The 21,120-nt window shown below is 38.4% G+C and overlaps 1 protein-coding gene and 1 long non-coding RNA gene across 5 annotated transcripts; one reads left to right on the top strand and one right to left on the bottom strand.

Moving 5' to 3' along the window:
- The first annotated feature begins 1,671 nt into the window (after positions 1–1,671).
- Positions 1,672–12,083, top strand: LOC144663782 (uncharacterized). 4 transcript variants are annotated; one of them, XM_078524851.1, is made up of 4 exons: positions 1,672–1,950; positions 2,601–2,837; positions 10,870–10,965; positions 11,976–12,083. In XM_078524851.1, the coding sequence occupies exons 2-4, from the start codon at positions 2,619–2,621 to the stop codon at positions 11,979–11,981; spliced, it is 321 nt and encodes a 106-aa protein (XP_078380977.1). In that variant the 5' UTR covers positions 1,672–1,950; positions 2,601–2,618; the 3' UTR covers positions 11,982–12,083. The 4 variants fall into 4 exon arrangements, with proteins under 4 accessions (XP_078380977.1, XP_078380976.1, XP_078380975.1 ...); XM_078524850.1 differs by lacking the exons at positions 10,870–10,965; positions 11,976–12,083 and adding exons at positions 4,402–4,517; positions 6,044–6,951 and having other exon boundaries at positions 1,677–1,950; positions 2,662–2,837; XM_078524849.1 differs by lacking the exons at positions 10,870–10,965; positions 11,976–12,083 and adding exons at positions 4,402–4,517; positions 6,044–6,943 and having other exon boundaries at positions 1,685–1,950.
- Positions 12,084–13,759: 1,676 nt separating this feature from the next.
- On the bottom strand, positions 13,760–20,830 carry LOC144663999 (uncharacterized). Its single transcript, XR_013572712.1, has 4 exons — positions 20,718–20,830; positions 16,191–16,374; positions 15,412–15,499; positions 13,760–13,912 (listed from the first exon to the last, which is right to left on the bottom strand). It is a non-coding gene; the product is annotated as an uncharacterized LOC144663999 (long non-coding RNA).
- Positions 20,831–21,120: the final 290 nt, after the last annotated feature.

Raw genomic sequence — 21,120 nt, forward strand, 5'->3', positions numbered from 1 at the left:
TCAAGAGTTCTGCAGTCTCGGCTTACGCGTGTCGCGTGCCAAGACTGAGAATGGTCGTCGTTATTTACAAAGCTACACCTAAGAGTTACATTGTTCCCAGATTTAGGCGATATAGTGAAGGTGGACAAAACAAGTAAACCCCATTGAACAGAACTTAACATTATTCGTGCGTTTTGTATCTTGCTGCGCTAGGACAGCTAAGAAAACGGTAGGAAAGGCTCAGGAAACTAGTCGGCAAATTTCCGGTTCCTGAAACAGGAAACAGAATCTGGACAAACAGGATTCGGATGTTGTTATTATCCGGTTCCTGTAACAGGAAGCGGATACCCTCCCGTAAGCAATGACTGACTATTGAAAGACTTCATTAAATCAGGGGCACCAAACGAGACAATTTTACTATAAGTGTCGGAAGACCGCTTTTACATAATAGGTGTCCCTTTTATGCGATATAAAGCCTAATTATTAAACGCTGAGGGAAGCGTATCTTTTCGGACACGCTAGCTGAACTTTCAAACTTCAGAAAATTTTAGGGAACGAAATATTACTAACCGAATTTACGAGCCACTGTTGCCTTCTCGAAAATTGTACCTGGCCTGTTTTCGTACGTAAAACGATATTTTTCTCTCTCCTTAAACAACAGGCATTACTTTTGCCCATGTCACGAAAGTTTGAGCTAAAGAAATCTCCAGTTTTTTTATCACACTTAACTTCGAAAATTGCAGGCGATTATATAGGTCTTCCTAAAACAGATATTCACCGAAACGGTATGCAACATGTATCGATTGAATTGCATGTGGAATTTTTACGAGTTTTTAGCACAAAATGTCAGTTAGCCTGTTCTAGGCGCTTAGTAAGCTGAAAAGCTATGCTAAAAAAAGCGAGCGGAAAATGCCAGACGAGGTCCAAAGAGCTCGAGGGACGATGAACAGGCAGAACTTGCGAGATACGGTCCAATGGCCGCATATTAATTTTTGGGCTTATGCGTTTACCCAACGCCCGCAGGCTACAAATTAAAATGGTAACCTCATGGCTGAGGTAACGAGGCATGACAAGGGCAAAATAAATAGCTGTTGCAACTAACGTCTGATTTTGATAGAATTACGGAATAAAAGAACGCAGTAGAAATATAACTGAATGCCGGAGACAAGAATGGGAAACAAAATTATACAAGCAGTGCCATAAATATCATTAAGTTGTGTTCAATTGCTTCGATTGCTTTGTTGATTCGATTTTGCGTGAGAGCATTTCCTTCCGCTAAAACCGATCGAATGAACTGTTTACAACGCAAGTCAGGCGTGTAGTCCATGTAGTGTTATGACCAGTTTGAGCCTGTCATAAATAGAGAATTACTTCAGTTCTCATCATTAAACCCAATAATGCTGTGAACTGAAGTAATTTGTCTATAATAATTATTAAACCTCCTAAAGCCCTATTCTCTCTCTGCATGACATCGACGATTTTAGTCGCTTCCACATTGGTGTTTTGCTACATGGCTACAATCGTCGATATATTGCGCGCAGAGAGAGAGAACAAAAGGATTTTTATAGAAGGGTCAGTAATTATTGAAGGAGGTGCATGTGCGAAGCCGTTTCAGAATGACAAGAAACTAGTAAAAACTGATGATAAAAAAAATAAACTAACTAAATTACCTTTATTTAGACACGGTTGAGTTTAAAGCTAGAAGCTTGTGGGGCCGTGTATTCCCGATTGAATTGAAAACATGATTGAAAAACTATGGAAATTTATACATGCAGTGTATTTTCGTACATTTCCTTCCGCTAAAACCGATCGAGTGAGCTGTTTACAGCACAAGTCAGGCGTGTAGTATAATGATCAGCGTTATAAAAGAAGTTGTTCGCTGTCTTCTTTACTACAAGAAGTGACGACGAAGAAAGAGCTTCGCAAAGATAAAGTGTGAACTAAAAGAACCTGAAAAGAAATTCAAGCAAGGTAGATGTTATTCTTAATACTTGTATCTGTTGAAAAAAGCATAGTGTTTTCAGCAGTTAACTTACTTTCAAAACTTCTTAGTATTTGGCGCGCTACTCAAACATTTCTCTTGGTAAATGCTTTTCCCTTTGAAATCATTTGTCAAACAAACACGGAAAATTTGGGAGCATTTTTGATTATTCAATAGGTTAAATGTTTCGCTGCATAAAATTTTAACTGCTTTTTGGTTTAAGCGGTTATCAGTTTTAATATTTCACAGAATTTGATGGCCATTTCCCGTGCCTAAATTTGGCAAAAAGCCGTGACAAAGTGCCTTTAATAATTGCCGTGATTCGAAGTACCTTTCAAAGCATTTCTCTACCTTTTCAGTAATGAAAAATTAAAGTAGTGGGTTTAACAGATTTTTGAACAGCCAAAATTTATATTTGCGTCGTGGGAAACCTAAAAACACGGTCCACTTTTACTAACAATTGCTATATCAGAGCAATGAAACTGTTAACAAGCGTCTTTGGTTGCTGATGGCTGGGGTGAAAATTTGAATTTTGATTTCTATCTCCAAATTGAAGTAATATCTTTCTTTAGATGTTCAAAGATAATGCTTTCCATACTACTTAAAATTTGGAACTGAAAAAAATAATTCCTTTTTACAGAAACAAAAAAAAAGAAAGATGCGTGTTGCAGTCGCCTTCATTCTGCTCATTTCCCTCGCAGTTGTAATGGCGTTTACAACAGAGAAGGAACGTCCTGTATATGAAGATGAACCGGATGGAACATCTCCGGGTTTACCACGCGATAAGCGGCAAAGATTTATATATACAGGCGATGAAAGTGAAGAAGATAATTTGCCGTCAATATTGGAAGGCGATGAAAATGAAGAAGATGACAAGGTAAGAGAGCGCTAAGCTTTCCAGTTGAGTGAAAAACTCGTACGACGTGCTTCACAATAGACATACCGTATTTACTTGAATAAGCGCCGCGACGCTTATTACATTTTTTTTGCGCCTTATGGTGGATTTCCACTGACGCGTAATTTTTTACGTGCGTAAAAAAATTAGAGACAATGTATGAACGGCTTGCGTGCACGTTTACGCAGGCCGTTCATACATTGTCTCTAATTTTTTTCACGCACGTAAAAAATTACGCGTCAGTGGAAATCCACCATTAAGTGCGGTGCTTATTCGAGGGCAACGCTAATTTGAGGGCGACGCTTATTAAAAATATGGACGCCACAAAGAATCTTATTTTAAAAAATAATTGAAAAGAGCATCTCACTTTTGATTGTCAGTATTCGAGGGTCTCAATGGGGTTGTGGCATTTACGGTTAACGGTTAATATTTTGGCTCTTTTACGGCTAACGGTTAATTTCTTTTCTTCACGGTTAACAGAAGTGTAAAAAATTAATTTTCATTGTTTAACAAAGTCGAAAAATTAATTTCCATTGGTATAAAATATATTTAAGGTCTTAGGATCATCGAATCGTGAAAATATAAAAAAGAGTTTCGGCCTTTCGCATTAAAGGCATAACAAGAAAAGCCTTGACAAGAGACCTCGAGACCTTCATTTTAGTGCCTGGAAATTTTACGGTTAACATTTTTTACGGCTAACGGTTAAAATTGTTCAATTTTTACGCCTAACGGCTAAATTTTTGGCTCTTTTACGGCTAACGGCTAACCCCATTGAAACCCTCGTATTCCTCTCTTGCTGAGACAAAAGTGACGCTAGCTGTCCTGGCAAAGTTTGCGGCCTTCACAACATTTACAGAACTGCAGAACTACGTATTGTAATAGTGTGTACAGTTTTCCCGCGCTTGGTACGTACCCGTTGCATATTTCCCGCGCTTTGCACCCTTTGCATGTACTTGCTTCGAGTTCTGATTGGTTCACTGTGTTGTTTGCTCTTTTATTGTGAAATTCTAGGGGTGGGTTCTTTTTTTGTTTTACGACAATTTTCAAAAACCAGCTTTTATAACAAAGCCTAGTAGCTAGTTCGTGTAAGGCGGGTATATATTTGACTAATCGACGAGTAATATAAGTAGGAAATAAAAGTGAATGTTCAACGCTGATTATTGAGTGAAGTATAAGTTATGAAAATAAGGAAAGTTTTGGAAAAAGGGGGGTAGTATAAGTTAGTTTTGTTTTCAGTGACGAAATTGAGCTTCACACGTCTGGTGGGTGCAAGAACTCCGCCTTCGATTCTGAATTAATTATAAAATAAAACAACAGTCTTCACAAACCATGGTTTTTTCAACACTGAGCATTCATACCCTTTAGACTTGAATCCCCGCTCTACACATAAAATGGCATCGATAAATTCAAAGAGAAACTACCGGTAAATATATTCACTTTTCTGCTGGAGTTCATCAATTTGTTCCCTGTATGACCTAGCTGACTCATGACTCATCACCACATTCCTGCATAATCGATACTTCTTTCTTTTTAACCATTTTTTTAGGTGGAAAGCCTCAAGAAACGAATCTTGTGGTCAAAATCAAGATTACTGCTGCACGCATATCTGTTTTGTTACTCCTCCAGACTGCTTCCTGAACTACGGGAAGTAAATAATCCTAGGTAAGCAAAAAAAACTGTCATGGATCAGGGTTTGGAAGGGTATTTTCGGGATCCGGGATTTGACCAAACTACAGTGCGGGATTCGGGAAAACGCAAGATATCTTGACGGGATTCGGGATTTGACTGCTCTCTGGGAAGTGGGATAAACCGAAATTTAGGCACGGGATGCGGGATTTGTAACCTTTCTGTTGGGAAATCGGGAAGTCGTTACGAGACAAATGGAGGTTCAAGCAGCGAACCCGAATCAACCGGGCGAGCACTGTTCCTGTACCCGTCTTTAGTGTCCTGCCGTCATCATACTTAGGTATGAAAAGTTTGTTTTTTTCACGCGTGAGTTCAAAATATCAATCGAAAGCGCCAGTTTACATCTTACATTTTCTAGCTTTTGCTGAAATTAATCTTCTGTTTGATTTTTTGGGCGGGTGGGGGAGAAAAACAGGATTCGGGATAGGCATTTTAAAAAATGCGGGATGCGGGATTTTCGTAAAAAAAGGAGCGGGAATGTGGGATCAGGATCCCTTCCAGACCCTGATGGATGTGATTTTGTTAAAAGATTTCTTTCGCGTCAAATTCACATTCACTTCTTTCCCAGTACCTCTTCCTTGCTTATAATTTCAACTTGTAGGAGCTCTAGCAAAAGCCTTAGAAACATGATGCCTTACCTAGCATGACGCGATGGGGGCTATTTACCGAGTTAACCAAAACCTCGGAAATTTTGGTTGAAAACAAATGGAACAGCAAATTTCGTAATCTCTTGGAAATTGTGGACTACGTTTTAAGGTATTCTTTTCGTTACCGGTTGGTTTGAACTGTCTGCAAAATTCGTACTATTTGTTTACCGTATTTATTCGAATAAACGCCTCCCTCGAAAAAACGCCGCATTCAAAATCAAGTTTGAGAAAGCCTAAAAAATATTTTCCTTCATTGTAACAATGTTTTTAGGTATTGAAAATGAATTTTCAGACATGCGCTAAAACATTTTTCCGTTTTTTAAAAATTCAAATGTTCATTTGCCATGTTGTTGATGGCAAGAAATAAATTTTATTTTAAATAGACGCCGCCCTCGTATAAACGCGGCACTTAAATCACAAAAAATTTAATAAACGCCGCGGCGCTTAATCGAATAAATGCGGTATTTTTCTCATTTCACAAGAATCCGAATTACAAATGGTAAGCGCCATGACATCCCAAGAGTCATCTCGACCGGTTTTTTGAAGCAAACATATGTGATAAAGGACTCTAGGAGTATAGTACCGTTCATCCTGGATGGGATGTTTGTGGCTACCCACCATCACCCCCCCCCCCCCCCGGTACTCCCCACCCCAGTCAACTTCTATCAGCTCCACAGGTTTCCCAACAATTAAAAAGCTAAGTGTCTGTCTAGTCTTACAAAGTATGACACAAAAGCTTGAAGCCCGCTCCCGGCCATCAAAAATTGTTATTCCGAGGGTTTCCTTATTGAATAACGGGATGGATGAAAATATAACTGATGCCTGATTATTGTTTATACTTGTACTGTTTTGCAGAAGAGGAAACAAGATTTCGCTCCGGTTACTGAAGCATTTATCGGGGAGTATAACTAGGCAGCAGGCATAATAAACTCACACTTTGTATTCTAGTAATAAGCTTTGGATGTTGTCCTTTAGTAGCATTACTTGGCTTCACGCTAGAGCTCGTAAGTATAATCTAAGTGCACTTGGAACCTACTTTGAGTGTGAAGGGGTAAAACGTACTTACTTGAACTTTACTTGGTGACCATGGAAACTTTCGTAGATCAAAGAAGCCGAAGTACGCCGCTAAGTATGGTCTACACCACACTTGAGAACGCACTTGACCAACAGGAAATAGAAGCCAAATGAAAACGGCGTGCAGCGTTGTCACGATTCTGAGAATGATTGACAGCTTGTACCTCAAGTAATACACTTTGTCATTAAGTGTGAAGCCAGATTTTGTAAAATGCGACTTGAGATTTTCAAATGCACTTGAGTTAAGTGCTTACTTGAAACTAACTTAGATTCTAGTGTGAAGCCAAGTATTATAGAGATTATAATACACTTTCCGCATTCTTGCGCTTTTTACACACTTTATAATAGGTCGACGGTATAGGCCGACGCGGGATTTTCTTCTATCCGTGATGATGCCATGGATCGGCGAAAGCTAGGATTCTTAAAGTGTACGACTTTTACAGTAGTTTTAGGTCGCATTTGAACTTTTATATTTGTAATAAGCTAGACGGTAAATTGAATTTAAATAAACCACTGCGTGTAACGTTAAAAAGTTTTTTTGTTTCCTATTTTTTGTCTTCGTTTTTTTTTCGGCATCTTTGCCGTCGGGGAATGTGAATTGATACCGCTAGAGGAGAACAATCTTTATTTGACCCGTAAAAGATAACATTTAAAAGCAGGCAAACAAATGCTCTGATTCATATAAACTACCAACGCAGTATGAAGGCGTGTTTCAAACTATTTGGTAACATACAACCCCTAAAGATGTCTAAATGGGGCATTTTGTTAGTTTAAATTAAGATTTTTTATAGTTTTTTCTGCAAATTATTTTTCTTATAGCCAATTGTAAATAGTGTAGGTTTCGTTTTTAATTTTCTAAAGATTGTAATATGTTCTTATTTTTCTATCTATTGTAATGTTTGTAATGCGCATTTGATTATTTTATAGAAAATGCGCAATATAAATATTAAATATTATTATTATTATTATTATTATTATTATTATTATTATTATTATTATTATTATTATTATTATTAAATGGGTTAAAGCATTGGCGTTTTCAACTGAAAAACCGAAATCATACCAAATCTTCAACTTTAACCCTCAAAGTAACAACAAGCATTCCCGCCTCGTTGAGATAGGAACGCCTGGGTTGGTATCTTTCTGATCCGTGCAACATGTCGCAGGGACAAAACCGCTGCAAAAATCGTCCCTGCTACATGCCCTCTCAGTGTGAACAACACATGATTTTGTCGCTGCTACATGTTGCTGCAACGTGTCCCTGCGACATGTCTCCACGTGTGCGGAGACCTTAAAACAGATGGGGATTGCTTTGGCCGATTTCGAGAAAAAAGAATTCGATGAGCGTGGTCTCCCCCCTTAACTGGCTTAACACAAGTAATTATTGCACAGTCCCTAAGTCGAGTTGGCTTCGACATTCTTTTTTTTCTTTATTGCGTTTATTGACCTCAACGGCGTCCGGGTCCATAAATAGCTTGGTGAATAACCCATATATGATCATTTTAAGCTGCAGTATTCGATATTCTTTGACGATTTTCAGTAAGCCACAATACTTGATATCATATATTCCTTGACGATAAAGTTGAGTTTCATTATTCTTGACGATTTTGGGTCGCAATATTCCATGTTCATTGACCAGTGTAGCCAAAATAATCGATATTCGAAGGCTTACGCGTTGAAAATGAACCATTTATAAACGATGGAAATGAAGAAGATGATGAGTTTAATGATTGGTTTCCGTTCGACTGTAGAGATAGTCATGTGGTTTCTAAGCTTTTTGTGTTTTAACCGATCACAGTAGACATGTTCTTCGTTCTAGCAGCGCTAGCTCGGAATTGCCCGGTGCGTCCCGTAAGACAAAAGTATTCTTTATTTCAAAAGAATAAATCCTCTTTTCACCAAGCTTGTTTAGACAAGATTGCTGGATATCAGCCTCGTATTTTTGCCTGATTATGGACCTCAACTACTACTTGCCCGATATCCAACCATGTTGACCGCACGCTTGGTCAAATAACTCATATTTGACGATCTCCAGCTGCATTATTCACTATTCCTTGACGATTTCAAGCCGTAATGTTAAACATTCCTTGACGATGAAGTTAAGCCACACTATTCACTATTCCTTGACTATTTGACGTGTGTAAACCTTGTTTTCATTTAAACTCTTGCCCCCCACGCCTCAATTAGTCTTCTAAGTAGTAGCGGGGCAAGCATTTTATCTGTAAACTGATATGTTAAAAAATAAATAAAAGTTGAGTTTGAGTTTTAATTTGATATTTGAGTTTTATTCGATATTTCTTTTCAAGAAGTCAAGCCACAAAATTCCTTATTCCTTGACGATTGTGAGCCGTAATATTCGATGTTCCTTGACGATTTTAAGCCGCAGAATTTAAATGATATTCCTTGACGATTTTTTCCTGAGAATTCAATATTCATTATTCCAATTCAACCCCGGATAAGCTCATCGCAGCTCATTGGCTGTAAATTGTCGGTGTTACATTATCTGACAAGTAAAGCTGCTTGCCTTCAGTTTGCTTTGTGGTATCAAGAGATAGGAAGATCGCAGGTCTGAAGCAGCAAAAACACAAACGTAAGTAAAGCTAGTAAAGTCCATATTCACTCCGGTCAGGCACGACTGGGCTTCCTTGAACTGTCTGACAGCTCTAGATAAGAACACTTGGTAGATGTTGCCTCGGATCTTCAGTAGTTTTTTAAAAGCTGTGATGGCATCAACGGAACTTTCCTTTCAATAACCAAATGGAAAAAGTCAATAAGAAAATATATCAACTGAACTTGTTTCGTTCACTCAAAAAAACAGTATTTTGATGTATTTTGTGAAATACGTTTTTTGTTAGCAAATAATAAAGATGGTAAATTTAAATTTCAAGCTCGGTGATAAATAGTGAAGAAATTATTCAACATGACACGAGCATGGGACAAAGAAAAAATCTGAGTCCCCGACGGGAATCGAACCCATGGCCCCCCAGATACCGGTTGGGCGCTCTAACCAACTGAGCTACGAGAGACTCGTTGTGAGCTGGGCCATTTACTAGGTTGATATGTGACACGCGTCCTGCATACTGCTAGGATCAGCAATGTCGAAATCATCAAATGTGTAGCAAATAATAAAGATGGTAAATTTCAAGCTCGGTGATATCCCACGCTCGTGTCATGTTGAATAATTTCTTCACTGATCCTAGACCATATCGTTAAAACCCGAGCTAGACTTCCAAGAGGAAGTTTCCAAGTTTTCAAAATTCGAGATTCGAGACACGTTTCAATTCCGAGATTCTCAGTGTGCGTTGGAGATCCTGAGACTATATATATATATCTGAAGACGTCGAGATTTTGAAGCTCGGCTCAAATTTGTCGAGACTATCAACTCCAATAGACCAATCTTCATCACTAATTTAGTGCACTGGTGGCCATGGCATTAGCGGATTTAAAGTTACAAGAGGTGGGCTTCTGAACCCCTCCCACCACCACCACCAACCGTGTCGATTGAGACTGAACGTCAGAATAAATGACAATCTAAGTGTAATATAAGTTAACAGCACATGTTTGGACAACCCTTATGTCTACGATATAACATGAAAAGCATTTTCGAGGCCTGTTTTACGTAGCGCATGGTATCTCTAAATGACGACAGAAAAAAGTTTCGTGTAGTATCGGCAGGAGCCCATTATCGTGTCACATCAACAAGAAGACATGAGAGAGATGAAGAAATAATTTTTCGTTCCGGCCACTGATCAATTCATTTAAGGTGGAATTCCACTGACGCGTAAATTTTTACGTGCGTTTACGTGCGTGAAAAATTTAGAGACAATGTATGAACGACTTGTGTATACGTTTGCGCAAGTCCTTCATACATTGTCTCTAAATTTGTTCACGCACGTACGCGTAAACGCACGTAAAAAATTACGCGTCAGTGTAAATCCACCTTTACTCTCACTTAGAATTACTCCCTAACAGCAAAGGCCAGCTAAACCCGTTTCCCGTTTAAGAAAAGTACATGACTTTCTGCAAGGAGAATTAATACTTTGAATAAAGGACAAAAAATGGTCAATTCTTTTTTTACAGAAACAAAGGTACAATTACAGTAAAGATGCATGTTGCGTTTGCCTTCATCTTGCTCATTTCCCTCGCAATGGCGTTTACAATAGAGAAGGAACGTCCTGTTAATGAAGATGAACCGGATCGACAAGGTTTATATGAACCATTTATAAACGATGAAAATGAAGAAGATAAACAGGTAATGGACCGGTTTTTGATCACCTGTCGAGACAAACATGTGTTTGCTAAGCTTTCTAATTGTTTTCAAAACTCGTGCAATGTGCATTAACCAATCACAATAGACACGCTCTTCGTTCAACCAATCATGGCGCGAAACTAGTCGCCATTTGGCTTACACGCGCGTTTTCCCGCGCTTGGCAGCCGTAAACACCTTGGTGGTCATTATAAATTTATTTGTGACTACTCTTACCTTTTACCTTTTATTAGTACTCATTTGTTGCCGGAGTAGGTCCATGTGGTAGACAGGTTACTTATCTCTTTCATAAACTTCTGCATAATCGATGTAACGTTGCTCTTTTACCTTTTTCCATTAGGTCGAAAGCCTCAAGAAACGACTCTATCAAAGTTATTGCTGCTCGAATCCTAATCCTCCATGCTTTATAACGCCTACAGATTGTTTCCGCCGCTGGGTAAGCAAAACATTGTCATCGATGTAATTTAATCGTCAAGGTTTTTATTACACCAATTTTCCGCATACAAAAAATAGCAATACAGTGGAATACTGAATAGTGGTGGATATTTACCGAGCATGCAGCGAAGCGGCTCGGTAAATATCCACCACATTCACCGACACTGAGGTGAATTGTTGTTTAGGGGACCAAAACATCACTTTCGGTAAAGAAAGCGACGCGCGAAGGCAGTTTTTTTCTCTTTAGCTGCTTGGAGGTGAATAGTACTTTGCTAATCACCTCCGAGTTAACCAATCAGCGCGCGCGAAAATCACTATTCACTTGTGTGGTATATACTAAAGAGCGATATTTCTTACCATACATCACAAAAATTTCGGTTGTAGAGCAAGTGGAACAACAGTTTTCCAGGAGCTTCGGTTGTACATTAGGGTACGTTTTGAGGCAGTCCTTTCGTCACAGTTGGTTCGAACAGTCTGAAAAATTCTGTACAATTTGTTCGTTTCGCCTATTTCCAGTCTTCCATCAAGAGCAAACAAAAACGAGAAAGTGAATTACGCATTGTAAGCGCCATGCCTTTTCGGTTTGTCTTCTGATCAGTTTTGGAAAATCACTTGCTATCATTCAACAGTCATCCCAACCGGATCTTGAGCAGTGCTTTACCATCTGGATGGGATATTTGTGCATCACGGGCTACCCACCCTCACCTCACCTCACCTAAAATCTCAACCCCTCCCCACCCCTATACTTCCCCTGGGCTCTGTCTCAAGTTGCCCAGCAATTGGAAAATATCACTGCAAGAGCTAATTGTCTATCCCATAAACATGACATAAGGTCCCTGGGTAGAGCTTGAAGCTCAATTTCAAAGTCTCTGTAAAACAACCTACTAACCAGGGCACAGTGCCACACACTCCCCAGTTAATTGTTGTCCCGAAAGTTTCATTATTAAATTACGGGATGGATAGAAATCTAACTGAAGCCTAAGTATTGTTTATATTTGTATTGTTTTGCAGAAGTAAAGGCAAGATTCTCCTGGGGTTACAGAGGCTTGAACAGATGTTGAACTGGGCAGCAGGCGTTAATTAATTCACACTTAGTGTTTCTGTAAAAGATTATATAGCTAGACTGTTTTGGATGCTGTTTTTTATTACGTCTGCTGTCAAAACGGAAGAGTAGCAATAATAAATGTCTTAAACAGTGCATCAATCGTAAACTGGTGAAAAATACACATCCAATTTAACTCATAGTTTTATGTTTATCAGTTGGGTTATGTTCTCGCTTAATTTTTGGAGACAATGCGTTTATTTCTCTTTCCTAATGCAAAGGGATATGTGGAGGTTGAAAATATTTTAATTGTTGTAAAAGACAGGAAACATAAACTAATGCATCCATTTCCTATCTTGAAATATTCTTTCACTTGTACTTGTGGCAAAAAAAATAAACATTTATCTCGGGTATATTGTCTAGTGCAATGGAATATGTATAATTTTTTATAAGTTTTCTTTTAGGTTTAGGTAGAAACCCATCCTCGGAGACTCAGGGGTAGTCAGTGGTAATGAGGGAAAACTGTCAAAACTTTCAGGTGGATCTCGAAAAACTTTTGTGCCAAAAAGTACGCTGATGTTAGCAGTAACTCCTAAGCCAAAAATATTTGTTTAGAGAGCAATTACGTTTCGGAGCTTCTTTCAAAGGGTTACGATTTATCTGTTGATAAAACGATGCTTGTAGGCCAAAAAATTGGAAGAGTTTAGTTTGGGTTGGACCCTCGGAGCCACGTTGTACAACTCAGATCTACTGTGATACGAATGTAACCTGGCTGCGTTCTCTTCATTAATTATTAGACTAGTGATAGAGCGGTTTTCACTTGAGTGTCGAAAGTAATTCGCGTTTGAATTGGTTTTGCATTACCACGCTTTGTGATTGGTTTAAAACCCTCGCGCCACTTTCTCAGCCAATCAGAAGTAAAACCAAAACCAAGAGAGAGTAAAATGCCTTTCCCAAGAACACAACGCAATGTCCCCGACCAAGGCTCTACCCTGGACCTTTCGATTCAAAGTCCAGCGTACCAACCATTTGATCGCAGCACCTCCCACTAAACTTTTTTTCTTATTTTATTCTTTCGATGTCACAATATACTGGAGAGAAACAAGCTCTATTTGTTAGAATAAGGCCAATAAATAGTATTTCGCCCTTTGGCGTAGTTCCAGCCTTTCAATTTATTTAGTGCGTGCAATTCTTAAAGATCTGGCAACAAACAGATCAAGCGGTTTCTTGTGTGAAACTCTTCATCCAAAAACGTTTTAGAATACGGATAGAAGAAATAAACAAAGCTCCGATTTAGGAAAAAAGAGTAGCACTGATCTATGTCGTTACTGGAATTTTTATAAGCCTTCAGAAATTTAAGATACCACCCTCTGGACTCTCATCTGAAACGCGCGGGGGTACTCGTTGCCTCTTTTTTTTTAGGGGTGGAGGGGGTTAAATTGTTTTGTTTTTTAAGTCCGACGACTTCGGATGTTCAGGACGAAACGCCAATGTTTTTATTCATCAAGGTATCTTTTAGGATTGTATGTAACAAAATAGATAGAAAAACGCTGTCAAATTACATCGGTAGTTTAGATGAATCAGAGCATTTGATGAATGTCGTGATCGTCATTTGAGTTTGTCTGTCTGCTTTTTAAAGCACAAAATGTTATCTTTTAGAGGTCAAACGAAGCTTTAGCCGCGCCCAGACTGGTCTCCTCTAACTGTTTAAATTCAAATTATTCGACGGCAAAGAAAAGCAAACAAACAAAACTTTTTAATGTTACTCGCAGCGTTTATTTAAACTCATTTTACAGTTTAGCTTTTATCAATTACAGAAACACTAAGTTTGAATTAATTAATGCCTGCTGCCCAGTTCAACATCTGTCCAAGCCTCTGTAACCTCAGGAGAATCTTGCCTTTACTTCTGCAAAACGATACAAATATAAACAATACTCAGGCATCGGTTGGATTTCTATCCATCCCGTAATTTAATAAGGAAACCTTAGGGACAACAATTTCCTGGAAAGTGTGTGGCACTAGGTACATGTAGGTTGTTTTAAGACATGGACAAACGGAAACGCAAGAAGATGCAACTGAAGTTATCAATTTGCGTCCACTTCGACACCGCTTGCCCAGGACTCGTTGATTTGCGATGAATTGCATTCACTTTAGTTGGGATTAAATTTGCACGCTAGTCAACGCAAGTTTTTCACCGTTTCGTCAACGCAAGTTTTTCTTCAAGTACTGAATTGCAGCGCGCGCAGTAGCATTGAAATGGCTTTTTTAACAACTTGCTTGCACTTGTGACTAAACTTGCGAGTCCGTTTGGCCACCCAACGCAAGTCCGTACACAAGGTCAACTTGCGACTACTTGCGTCCACTTGCCTTACCGTTTGGCAGGGCTTTACAGAGACTTTGAAAGCGAGCTTCAAGCTCTACCCAGGAATCTTTTGTCGTGTTTATGGGATAGACAATTAGCTCTTGCAATGATATTTCCCAGTTTCTGGGCATCTTGAAGACAGAGCTCAGGGCAAGTATGGGTGTGGGGAGGGGGTGGGGTTTGAGGTGAGGTGAGGGTGGTTAACCTGTGATGCACAAACAACCCATCCAGGTGGTATGTCACTGCTCAAGATCCGGCTGGGATGACTGTTGACAAACCGAAAGGCATGGCACTGCTTACGTGTATTTCTTGGTTTTCATGTTACGTCATAAAATTTTGTAATCAAAACTCACTAGGCCTGCTAAATTTGCGTTGTAAGATGAACGAAAAATATATCTTTCTGCAAATTTTCAGCTCGGTAGCGTCCTTCGTTTTTAAAACAGAGTATTTTTAATATCTGAGTTCCCCGCCGAATGTGACATTGAGCTGAGTGCCGTGACAAAGCTGTTTTGTTTGAAAAAAGGCCTTTCCTTTCCATTTTCAGCAGATTAAACATTCCAAATATAATATGTGCTGTTTATGTGAAAGTATACTAGCTCATGAGCCAAAAGTAGTCGCTATTATAGCAAACTTGAGTTCCAGATGGTTTCTCTGACTTCATGGCGGCCATATTTGTGTCATTCGGAAGGAAACAAATATGGCGTCTCCATACTGAGCTTTATAAATTTGCGTGGAAAGTTTCGGCAAATAACTCACGAACGGTACACCGCACAGACCTGAGACTTGGAGAAATTCATTATTTATTTATCTTCTATAATATTCGAAATTCATAGCTTCTGTAGTTGAATGGTTTCGAATTTACTTTTTGATTACGTGACAGTGAAAACCAGCAATTGTCCAGAGACAACACGTTTCTGGAGCTTTCGCTGGTACAAGTCAAACGAAGTATTGCTATTTTTGTATGTGAAAAATTTGGTGTAATAGAAACCTTGAGGACACCACATCGATGACAATGTTTTGCTTACCAAGGATAATTTACTTACTTTAGAAGCAATAATCAGGCGGTTCATGGCATGGAGGATCAGGATTCGAGCAGCAATAAGAATGATAGAGTCGTTTGAGGCTTTCGACCTAATTGGAAATGGTAAAAGATCACAGAAACGATTATGCAGAAGTTTATGAAGGAGATTAGTAACCTGTCTGCCACACTGACCTACTCCGGCAAAAAATGAATGCTTTGAACTATATTTAAATTCTTTATGCTATTTTATTAATATGTGTGGAGTGAAGATTTTAGCCTAAAAGATAAGAATGGTCACAGATAGTGATGATTCTTATTTCAGTCGTGCGTACGGAGTTCCGTGTGAAGGTCAATTCATCATAAGCCATATCTAATCCGTCTAAAATTCTCAACCATAATATTAATTATATTACTCGTCGATTAGTCAAATTTCTACCCGCCTTACACGAAGAAGGTATTCGTTTTATCGTTAAAGCTGGTTTATGAGGACTGTCGTTAAACAAGACGGAAAGTAATTACCACTGGCCAATCACAACAAGCACAACTGACACAGCGAACCAATCAGAACACGAAGTAAAAACATATCACGGGTGCCAAGCGCGGGAAAACTGTAACGGGTGCAAAGCGCGGGAAAACGCGCCTAAGCCAGGTCACGACTTACTTTGTTTTCGCCCCTGATTGGTTGAACGAAGAGCATGTTTAGTGTGATTGGTTAAAGCACAACGCACGGGGCTTTAAACCAATTGGAAAGCTTAGTAAACACATGACTATCTCGACAGTTATAAAAACCCGGTCCATTACCTTATTCTCTTCTTTATTTCCATCGTTTACAAATGGTCCATTTTCATCGCGTGGGCCTGTTGGACCCGGTTCATCTTCATATTTAGGACGCTCCTTCTTTTTTTGAACAAACGCCATTGCGATGGAAATGAGCAAGATGAAGGCCAATGCAACACGCATCTTTACTGTAATCGTACTTTTGTTTCTGTGAAGAAAATGAATTGTCCTTTTAGTCCTAAAGTCAAAATATTAATTCTCCTTGCAGATGGTATTTCGGGTCAGAGGTTTTAAAAAGTCTGAGTTGTGAGTTTTCGAAACGCAGTACTGCGATCTTTGAAAATTGATAACAAAAAGTGCGGTTAATAAAATGCTATAAAAATACAAATGATATATTTAGTAACTGTCTTTCTTCCAGTTATCAAAATAGAAATTTGATAGAATTTCCGTTGATCCCATTGGGAAACTTTCAAAAACTACTTTATGGACATTCCCCAGTATTGCATTGCGCCTCCCTACTGGGCATAACTTCACGCATGTTTAGCGCGCGCGTATTAAAAGATGGCGGATTTTTTCTTTATGGCTGGACCTCGCCTTATTTAAATTCTAACGTGTGGTCTGCGGAATCGATCTGCGGTCGTCTTCAAAAACACCAATTATGACGTCACAAGTTTTTATTTCCGAGAAACTTTTCCGAGCACTCCACGATTATGAAGGCCTAAAAAAGCATTTTTCAACTTGCAATATCTCTGCGATGCAATGTCCGATTACTTTGAAACTTCGGGATATGTTTATTTGGCTCTTAATAAACACATGGGCAAAAAATAAAAAAATCGAAATTTCTGTTCATTTGACCTTTAAAATTCAGTTTTTAGTTCACACATGCGCAGTGAAGCGGGCACCACTTAGTAACTTAGCAACCAAATGCAGAATCTGAAAAAACACAGTCCCAGTTTTATCCATCGCGTATAACCGGTTTTGACTCCGCGTTAATCACACGAGTAAATGAAAGATCTTTTTAAGTACAATACAACACAATACAATACAATAACCTTTATTTCACCTCGAATTTAAAGCAGCAAGATTGATAATATCTTCGAGAAAATAAATGAATAAAATTAATTAAATAATAAAATAAATAAATGAATGAATGAATACAACTGCCGAAAAGAGTTTTTTTTATTTGCAAGTACGTTCAAAAGAGTTAAAAAAGAGTTAGCTTTAAAGCTGAAGAGCGAAGGAAGGCTTCCACCGTTGAGAAAGTAGAATATGGTGCCATGATCATCTCGTTTGAAGCTGGAGTGCCGACAAGTTTCATTCAAAGAAGCGAACACACGCTTTGAACATGACTACTTCGATTAAGTTTTATTCAGACAAGCAAACACCCGCTTTGAACATGAAAACTTTGATTGAGTTTCGTTCACACAAGCGAACACACGCTTTGAACATGACTACTTCGATTAAGTTTTATTCAGACAAGCAAACACCCGCTTTGAACATGAAAACTTTGATTGAGTTTCATTCACACAAGCGAACACACGCTTTGAACATGACTACTTCGATTAAGTTTTATTCAGACAAGCAAACACCCGCTTTGAACATGAAAACTTTGATTGAGTTTCATTCACACAAGCGAACACACGCTTTGAACATGAATACAGTTGAACCCCGCTAATTCAAACTCGGTTATTTTGAATTTCCCTCTATTTCGAGCAACTGAGCCCATTTCCCTTGGATTTGCCTTTCAGTCATTAACTATCGGCTATTTTGAACTGTTTTTTGTTTCCCCTGACTGTTCGAAATAGCGGGTTCAACTGTACTTCAATTAAGTTTAATTCAGACAAGCGAACACACGCTGAGAACACGAATACTTCGATTAAGTTTAATTCAGACAAGCGAACACACGCTTTGAACATGAATACTTCAATTAAGTTTAATTCAGACAAGCGAACACATGCTTTAAATATGAGAACTTATTTTGATTCGCTGCGCGTGGATTGTTTATAGTTTAAAGGAAAAATTGGGTCTCGGCTTATAGCCCAGTGTTTTGGGTTTATTTTTTGTCAGAGTTTATAAACTAACTGGTTCTAAAAACTAAAAGTTTAGGGCCTCGGCTTATAGCTGGGATCGGCTTATAGCCGAATAAATACGGTGCATGATAGTAACATGCTTAATTACCAGCCGAAATATTGTATTAATGTCAGTTTCCTTGAAATAGACCAAAACTTAATTTTTCTGATGATATTATTATTTTGCCTAACCTTCAAGAAAGAAAACAATTTGCAACCAATGGGAACTCTATCACTTGGCCTTTCGGCCTGCTCTCGATGAGCAGCTAGATGACAATCGAAATAAGTGAAGCGAACTGAAGTGTGGAAAGTTTAACATCATTTGTTTTAGCAAATCTTTATTTGTCAGTTTGTTGTTTTCGATTCTTGTTTCATAATGCATTTTCCGAGTTTAGTGGCTCATAGACGCTTTGATTTTTATTTACTGCAGAACAAATTTCTCTGATTAGAAAATAATTCTAACCGTAAAAGAACTAAACTTACGTAAAATTTAGCCGCTAAGCTGAAACACATAAATGCGAAAAAACCCGAAATAAAATTGCACTTGCGTGGCAACCACGTAGCTTGGCAACGAGATCCTGTAATGGGCCCATAAAATATTAAAAGTTTAAATTGGTTCTTAATGGAAATTGTGACGTTTTTGCATAATTTAAAAATAGCATCAACCTGTCTTTACGAGTTTTGAAAATTCTGACTTTGGCCGTGATTTACCCCTAAAAATTACTTCAGTGCTTGATTTCTCTATGGGTAAAGCGGTCGATTTTCAAGAAATTTTGGTCAAAAAACATGTTTTATACAGCCTCAGAAAGGAATCAAAGTGCACATTTCTTTTTTTATGGCGGGCACTCTTGTGACGCCACGTGTTACATACAGCAAAGAAAGACAAATATAGAACTTCTTGGCCGGTTGTTCTACGATCCCGTCTTCTACTATCGACATGATATTCTTTTTGTCATATCTTTCCGTCCTAGGTTTTATTATACATGTTACACATGTGATATTACAAATGATGAAACGAAAGCCAATCAATATTGCTTAGCTAAAGAAGCCGAGTTCTAACCAACAATAATTTCTATCTGCCACGAATTTTCAGCTGGTACTATGTCATGGTGGTCTTTGTTTCTGGGATCATTAAGTTAAGTAATTCTGTTCTTTATGGGATTTTCGGAAAATTTTGATTTCGTTATAATGGGTGACTTCGAGAGGAAGAAAAACCCAATTGTTTTGGTATAAACCATCTTGCGCCAAACCGGTTTTCGCCTTCCCGTCAAGAACTTAAGCTGTTATTGCATAGATATTTGTCGAGCTCACACGTACTGGCTGCCAAATACGCGTCCAAATAATCATATAAACTTATCGTTAACTTCGCTCTTTATTTCAAGTCTAACGAGTAGTTGTTGTACGTGCATGAGCAACTATGGCGAGATTGGAGTTTCTGCGCAACCCTGCCTCTTGCGCAAATCGTCACAACGCCACGTCATGCATCAAGCGCGCGCGCTGAGGAAACTTTCTAAACACATAGGGTGGGCAGCCGTTCGGTTAACTGATTTCGCTTGCAATTTGCTCTCTTAAATGGCAGGCGATCCCAATTTTTTTGTTAACAAATCACTTTTGTAAACGATTATCTACGTTTTGCGAAAAATAATAAAATCTATCGGGTAAAAGTCATTTGATTTTTTTTGTCCCACTGACGTTCGTGTTCCGCTTATTGAGCTTTTCGTTTTGCCGTACGACGGTTTCAAATGCCTCTTTAAATTAAGGGTTAATTCTTACAAAAAGGATGGTACAAATCAAGGTAGTTTTCCAGACGCTGTACCTTCGAAACGAAGTCGGTGACTTCTCCTTTTTTGCATTTCTGACACAAATAACTTATTATTTATCGACTAGAAAATTTTCGAGTGAACGTCCTTAGCCCGAGAGACACGGTAAAGGCAATGCGCACAAAAAACGTGCCTTATATAAATTTCGCATTTGTCACAATAGGAAAGATTTTAAAAGAAAAATTTCAAATCCACGCCAAAAAAAACGAAAACACCAAATATCCATGAATTCTACTTTCTTGCTTTTTTTGGGAACGTTAGGGTTTATATCAATAATTAAATAAAGTTCCAAGGGACCCGGAGAGATAAAATCACAAATGAAAACGGTAACAACTGGTCGCTCTTCTCGACACGTATCTTATCTAATAATTCATCATACAGAATTTAAAATGCCCTGTTTATTTACTAACAGAATCCAAGGAGAAAAACATCGTTGTATGAAATATTTTTCATTGAGTTTGAAGATAGACAATTTCACTTAGTTTCTCTTTCGGTTCGCCTTTCTATGAGTGAAATACATTTTAAAGTCTTAAATTGTATTTTTCAAAACGAAAAGGAACGGTTTTTTTATTTCACTAGGAACCAATTTGCACGAAAAATCGAGCAACTATATTTTTTAGCTGTTTATACTGTACTGAAAACTAGCTTAAAACATGACTCACCACAATGTGGGCTTCTCGTTTTGTTTTCTTCGTTCTTCTGCAGTAAGCCTTCCAGTTCTCTGTAGAAAACTGAATGTGATCTGTGGGTTTCTGCGATTTATGAGGCCCTAATGAGTAGCGACAAGATGTAAAATTGGCATCTGTCAGGTACGAAAATTGTGTTTAAGTGCTGGTTCGACAGCTATCGAGACTGGCTGGCGCCATTTATGAGAAATTGCATTCATCTTGGGTGGGCTAAGTTAAAAAAGTACATCTAACTAGCTTCAACAACACGGCAAACATCCAGAGAACATGCTTTCCGGAACACAAATTTAAAGCTGATGTATAGAAATAATACTAGAACGTTGCGATTTTAAACAATTCAAATTAAAAGCCGACAAAATCTTGTAAGAAGAAGAATACA

This window comes from Oculina patagonica, chromosome 8, assembly GCF_052425735.1.
Source record: "Oculina patagonica isolate OP01 chromosome 8, crgOcupat, whole genome shotgun sequence".
NCBI classification, from domain to species: domain Eukaryota; kingdom Metazoa; phylum Cnidaria; class Anthozoa; order Scleractinia; family Oculinidae; genus Oculina; species Oculina patagonica.

Excerpts from the sequence above, each read along its gene's own strand:
- LOC144663782 (XM_078524849.1), top strand. The coding sequence starts at position 2,619 with ATGCGTGTTGCAGTCGCCTTCATTCTGCTCATTTCCCTCGCAGTTGTA. Across the intron at positions 2,838-4,401 it reads AAAATGAAGAAGATGACAAG|GTGGAAAGCCTCAAGAAACG; the intron begins GTAAGAGAGCGC and ends CCATTTTTTTAG. Across the intron at positions 4,518-6,043 it reads CGGGAAGTAAATAATCCTAG|AAGAGGAAACAAGATTTCGC; the intron begins GTAAGCAAAAAA and ends ACTGTTTTGCAG.